The 7,390-nt window shown below is 25.9% G+C and overlaps 1 protein-coding gene across 1 annotated transcript; it reads right to left on the minus strand.

Annotated features, from left to right (window-relative positions):
• Nucleotides 1–5,814: 5,814 nt before the first annotated feature.
• Nucleotides 5,815–7,139, minus strand: LOC124922351 (caffeoyl-CoA O-methyltransferase-like). The gene is made up of 5 exons (XM_047463086.1): nucleotides 7,008–7,139; nucleotides 6,837–6,916; nucleotides 6,508–6,652; nucleotides 6,300–6,431; nucleotides 5,815–6,216 (listed from the first exon to the last, which is right to left on the minus strand). Exons 1-5 carry the CDS (start codon nucleotides 7,059–7,061, stop codon nucleotides 5,917–5,919), a joined length of 711 nt encoding a protein of 236 aa, XP_047319042.1. The 5' UTR covers nucleotides 7,062–7,139; the 3' UTR covers nucleotides 5,815–5,916.
• Between the last annotated feature and the right edge of the window lie 251 nt (nucleotides 7,140–7,390).

Here is a 7,390-nt window from a genome sequence, read left to right on the forward strand (position 1 = left end):
CACTTTGATATTGTTATATGTGAGGATATCTACGTAAAAAGAGATGTTTGACTCTACAAATACAAATAGTAACTTCCAAGGTAATATTTTGTTTTAAAAAAAAAAATCTTGTATCCTCCTATTATATATGAAATTAAAGTTAGTTATAAGGTAATTTTCATATTTTTACCATTGTCTTTAAAGTCTTTATCGGTATGAGTATTTTATACCTGATAAATTGTTAGATAGATTACTATATGTAACAATTTTGTATATTGGGTATCCTAAACAAAATAAAATAATTTTTAATTTTTATTTCACTTTATATATTTAAAGGTGTAATAAGTATATATAAAGTTTCTTGTTAAGTTTTAAATATTTTTGTATACGTAATTTTATTTGAAATTATTTATTTACATTTATTTTTGTTTGAAATTGTTATTGTATATTTATTTTTGTTTGAAATAATTAAGTTCTTTCAAACCATATAAAATAAAAATCTTAACCAAATAAGAACAATTATTATTATATGGTCGAATTTTAAACCCCTCTTAATAACTAATTTAAAAATATCGATTGTCTAAGATTCAAACTATATTGTGTTTATCATATGTGAATTAGAGCTTATTTAATAAGCTCATTTCGTCTTTAAATTAAATTACATTTATTATCACCCTAATTCATTACACTAAAGGAATAGTCACACTGTTGGTATAAGTCCCGTTACACTAAAGGAATAGTCGCACTGTTGGTATAAGTCCCGTCTAACTGATCGATTGAAGCGTATTATGAGTTTTCTATTACGATAACATTTTTTATATTTCGTAACCATATAACTATCAGACATCTTCTTCACCTTCAACATAAAAATTCTTTAGTCTTTAGTCAAAATAATGTATAAAGATATTTCAAACTTAATAAAATGCCTAAAACATTATACATATTATTCTTATTTTAAGTCATATTAAAATATATAATAATTTTGAATTTAAATTAATAAAACTAATCCATGTATATATATTATGGTTAAAAACAAATCATTTAATTTCATTTGTAAGATGCTGGAGGAAGTCTTGTACTATATATGCTGTTCAAATTGAAAGGATACTTTAAATTTATGACTGTAAATTAAAGGATACCTTATAATATATGACTATATTAGAAGCTTTAATTTGTGAGTGCGAATTTTCTATATTTAAATATACTAAATTTAATAATACTAGTAGTTGCATGTGGTTGGTTGTTGAGGAAGCGGTCAATAAAGATTTAATTAATTTCATAATTTAATGTTAAGCTTAATTAGTCTTTGAAAGAATGTTATTTATATATAAATAGACTTTTCCTCAATCCCATCTTTTCAATTTCCAAACCAAACCCCTTTTGAATATTCTTTAACCATGGTCAGGTTTTGTATAAATAAACTCGGCTTTAATAGCTCTCTTATATAAACTAGCATTTATCCCGTGCATTTGCATGAGTAATAATATAAAAAATTGTGAAAAAATTATAACGGTAAAAATGTTTATGGGCGGGTCGACCAACAGTTCGACCCAAATATCTATTTACTCTCTCATATATCCAAATTGACCACAACTCTCGACCCGACAATCCGGACACTTTAAAAATTAAGCGTATATATATATATATATATATATATTAAATTGATCTTTTAAATATTTTTTTTACAACTTTACTTGATACAACAAGTGTAAATTAGTTGGAGTTATTTTTTTTGTTCACTAAATATTCACTTAATGTTTTAAAATATTATAAGAAAATAGAAGTGAATTGTTTTGATTTAATCTTATATAATCTATCATTAAATCATACACTTCTCACCAATTACATCATTTAAATAATTAACAAAAATACTAAAATATTATTTTAATTTTAATGTAAAAGGCTAACATGATACCTCACATAGATAGGGATGACTTTCATTTTCATGAAACTAACATGTATATTTACATATTTAAAGCAAGTTAACAAACTTCCCAAAATTTTGAAGGGAAGTTTATGGTTTTTGTTTCGGCTGTTAAGTACAATATTATAGGAGAGAAAAATAGTAATATTTTTATGCATAAGTTGTGCAGTGTTAATCAAATAATAGATCATTTAGTCAAACGAAGTCTGATTGGACTGAAATTTTGTCATTTGATAACTTCATCCCTCCATTTAGAAATCTCAAAGTTTAATTTTCTATATTTTTAATTTTTTTTTGTCTTGTCTAATTTCATTTAATATTCTGTTTTGGGATATAAAAGTTTGTATTTTTTTTTATTATTATGTCTTTATCTTTTTAGGTCATTAAAATTTGTTATATATTAATTGTATGTTCAATTTTAATTAGATTAAAGTTTGATTTGGATGAAAATTCTAAATAAATTTTAAATTAAAAAGAGGAATTTTCATGCAAAATATTGCGCGTTATTATACCTATTTATTTTTCTTTATATTTTTATGGCTTCTAAAATTTTATTTTAAGTCAAAAATTTTTTTGTATTCGTTAATATTTTTATTTATTAGCGTTAGAATATAAAAAATATTGTACTTAAATGATATATAGAATTACATAAATTATGTTTAACGATATCATATCCAACTTAAAAAGAAATAAATATAATAGTATTATCACAACATTATAATATTGTGATAGCTTAAATTTAAAATAGAAAAAATTTAAATAATTTGAAGTTAAAGACAAGATTGTGAAATGTTGATAATATATTATTCAAGCCTTATAAACTCGTGAGTGATAAAATTCGTCCAATAATGTGATGAGAGTCCTAATGTGATGACAGTCCGTTGACTAAATAAATCATTTAAGAAAGTAAATACCAATGTGCATTGACGGCTGAGAACGAAACAATAACCGAAAAAGAACTTTAAGATTACTCATGAATTTTAGTATATATTGGATGATAGTGTTAGACTAAATAAAAAATTAGCGAAGAAGTAGACATAGACATTGTCTGTTTGAGTGAAACAACAACTAAAAAGAACTTAGATATTACTCGCGAGTTTTGTAATTTATTCAACGACGTGATGATAGTGTTGACTAAATAACAATAATTTTTTTTTTATATGATTGAATGAAGACCAACAAAAATATAAGCATTGACTACTAAGGTGAAACAACACAAAAAAAAAAAAAACTTAAAATATATGATAACAGAAGAAATGAGAATATTAAAGAAACATTAAAAGGAAACATTATTATTATTAGAGTCCTTCGTTCATGATTAATCTAGTTATTGAAAGAAATTTTAACAAATCTATTATTATAATTTCCTTATAATATTTTATTTTTTATTTTCATGGGGATGTTTCTCCTTTTTGAGTTATCATTCTATCTTTTCGCTAATTTTCTTTTTAGTCGATACACGTTTATCTCGTTGTTGAATGAATTACAATACTATCAAGTAATTTCATAATTCTTTTTTCAGTTGTTATTTTATTTCATCAGTCAATAGTCAATGTTCATGGGATTCTATTTTTTTTTAGAAGTTTATTTAGTCAACATACTGTAATCACATTATTAAATAAATTTCAAAACTCACAAGTTTACCGGGTTTAAAAAATATATCAACAACATTTAATAATCTCCTTTTCAACTTCAAATTGTCAAAACATTATCCATTTCGACTTTTAGAAGATATACTATAATATATAATAATATATATGTAAGATATTTACGTTATATTATTATATTGGTTTCTTATACTATTTAATATAATATTTCTCTCTATTTTAACAAAAATAATAATAATAATAAATGATTAGAATTCTTCACAAATGACTAAAGTAACCATGGATGGAGGCGGCGGAAAATTAGACTATAACTTAATTTGCTTAAGAACGAAATCTTAATTCTAATACTATAGGTTAGAATATAGAGAATATTGTATTAAAATTAGATTATCCCACTATAAATATATATATATATTAAAAGAAAGAAAAAATATCATTAATACATTTTTCCTTTTTTTTCTAACACTCGTGAGTCATGCCTTATATCAAATTTGTCTTGAACTATGACCATTCGTTTTACAACAAAAGTATTAGGTCAATAATAAGGATAATGGTAACACCGAACATATTCCTTTCTAATTTGAATTTGTTGAATTCACCAAATCCTTAAAATTCCTAATATTATAATAGATTCAATATTGTAAGTGATAAATTTCTTATTTATATATAACATAAAAAAAAATAGATTGAATTATCACTAAAAAAATGTTCAGCAATTCATAATTATGACTAAAGTAATTTTCACACAAATTAACATGTAAATAAATATAATTATAAACCAAACATCCTTAACTAATCTATAAACCAAACAGTCCCTAATAATTAATAAGTCAAAATAAACGGATATTAAACTACGAAATGAGGTGACTAAAAAGACAGCCAATATAATATTAGTATAGCGACTTAATCCACTAAAAACTTATTTGAAATCTAACAAAATCTCTATGATTCTAAGTTGATTTGGATTGATTTGCAAGTTGCAACTCCTTATGAGATAATGGGATACAGATCAACATTACCCTGTCAATTATTTTTCTTTTTATAGTATTTACAAATATTAAATATTCAACCTATATTGACCATTTATATGAAATAATTCAATTCCTTCTATCAAATATTTTGTTTTAAAAATAAATAAATAAATTGTTTCATAATTAACTCAAATCAATCTAGCCTTACTCTTGAACAAATTGAATTGTTTGTAGGCCAATATTCAAACAAAGTTAAGTCTAATTTAGAGCAATAATATACATCATTATAATTCATTTTTATTTTATTGGAGGTAGAATATTATTACCTATATTGTAATTGTACAATTACACAAAAGTAAATTGAAAGTTTAAGTCATGAGAAAATAAACCATAAGAAGATATTGTGATTTGAAACATATATTAAACACATTATTTTCTTTAAAATAGTTTCATTGTCTGTAATTAGTGTTTGAATTAGTATATGATTGAATTTAATGATAAAAAATAAAAGAATGAACTAACAATGTAGCAGAGATAAAATGAAACCCAATACAAATTATTTTCATTGGACAGATAGAACAGTGTATGAATTGCTGAAAAATAAACTATTTATAGACCCATTTGAAACAACAAAATATATTGCTATTAAATAACAACAAGACTCTTTGATGTTGGGATTTTTTTTCCTGATATTTTTTCCAAAAAATTATGTTTGATTAAATTTTCTAAAGAACCAGTTTTTTATATTTAAAAGTAAAAAATATCATTTATTTTTTAAAAATAAATTATTTTATATCATTAAATAAATAATAATTTTATATTAAAATATATAGAATGAATGAGATGATTGAAAATTTCTCCACTATGGTATAACGGTATTTTGTATGAAAACGGGACGGAAATAATATTAAAAAAAGAATTCACGAAGTAGAATAGAGTGGTAATAAACGCATTTCATGTCCGATCCATTTCATTTTCATCCCTACATGTGTACATCCTACATGTGTACATTGATCCAAAAAGATCAGCCAAGCATCTTTGGGCATCATTGGCTTGGTCCCTACCTAAACCAATTCATATTGGTCCCTAAGCCCCATTGCTGAAAAAGCTCGGCTTATTAAACAACGCACTATTGGTGGCAGTAGAAAACTGATTGAGACGATTCAGTTGACTGCTTTAGTTCAATTGAGTTTGACCAATTCCATGCTTCATAAGTCCAGAAACCAACTGCATATCTGAAATAGCTGGCCAGTGGTGGAGAGCATTATTGCCTTACCCACACAAATATATATTATTGTATATTATTTATTTAGATAATTCAAAATTGCAATTGAGCTCAATTTAATTGAAAATTATAATTATTTGCTTCAATCAATCACACCAAAATGAAGAACATGAAATACTCTCGTCTCGCTGGCTAGAAAAATGAGAACAACTAGATAACGCGGCGACATATAGTAATCCCATCGCTCACGGGAAGCTGACAAATCTCTATCCTCTTATCTGCTGCCAATGCCTTATTGAGCTCGACCACAAAATCACGATAAGGACGAATAAGATCATCCATCGGGAGTGGGGCTTCGGGTGGCATGGCCACAGAACCATACCATAGGGTGTTATCATAGCCAATCACTCCTCCAACTCTCACAAGCTCAATGAGTCTCTTATGGTAGTTAATGTAGTTATCCTTGTCCGCATCCACAAAAATGAAGTCAAATGTACCATGATTTTTCTCCTACACATTATATCCCAAAACAAATTATGAAATTTTGAAAAATAAACCATATTTATTTTTATTATTTTGAAGAGAAAACTTACGTCCGAGAACAATTGGTCGAGAATAGGAAGAGCTGGCCCTTCTTTGAAATCGATTTTGTGGGCAACACCCGCCTTTTCAATTACGGGTAGACCTATTTCATAATTCTCCCGATTGATGTCCAATGCCAATATCTGTAATTCGACTAATTCATTATTATACGAAACAAAACATTTTAATATAATAAGATAAATTAGTCGATACAAAAACCTTTCCATCCTCAGGCAAGGCAAGGGCGGTGGCGAGGAGAGAATATCCGGTGAAAACACCGATTTCCATTGTGTTCTTAGCATTCATGAGCTTCAAAAGTATGCTCAAGAACTGTCCTTCATCGGCCGATACTGCCATATAGTTCCTGTCATTTTTTTCAATATTATTAATATTACATTCCTTGTTTATTTATTTTTATTATATTGAGATTAAAGAAATGAATAAGGGTTTGTTCGGTCTAAGTTATTTAAATAACAAAACACTTCCTCTATCATTTATCACATCACTTCATTCAATAACTAAAAGAAATTAAAAGATAGAGAACTGACTTTGGATGATTTTCAGTTCGATGACGAAGTTCCTTTAAACACTCGGGTTCCCTTGGATAAACACTTGTATCGAGAATGTACTGTTCATATAAATGATTAGAAATATATCAATAATCATAATTACATAATCATATGATCAGTTAAATTAAAATAAAGAAGATATATATGAACCTGGTAAAGGGTGTCACTGCATAAGAGACTCTTGTGGCCGAATTCTTGATCCATTTTGGAAATATGGAGAATTGATTCTTTTGTTCTTAAAATGAAAATTAATGAGAAGAATAGAGATAGTGTGTGTTTCTGACTCTGTGATGTGTTGGTATTTATAATGAAACTTAATTTTAATGTAAGCCATCAACCACTATATATTATAATATTTTTTCATTATTTTGGGTGAGAAAAGATTTTTCTTTCCACATGACTTTTCTCGTGAAAATGACAAGTTTATTTGTTATAAAAAGATTTACATGATCAAAAAAATTCATACACATTTTATTCAATTAATCACATTTTTATATAGAGTTTGATTATTCAAGAATCGAATAAAAAAGAGT

Source organism: Impatiens glandulifera, chromosome 1 (genome assembly GCF_907164915.1).
Source record: "Impatiens glandulifera chromosome 1, dImpGla2.1, whole genome shotgun sequence".
NCBI classification, from domain to species: domain Eukaryota; kingdom Viridiplantae; phylum Streptophyta; class Magnoliopsida; order Ericales; family Balsaminaceae; genus Impatiens; species Impatiens glandulifera.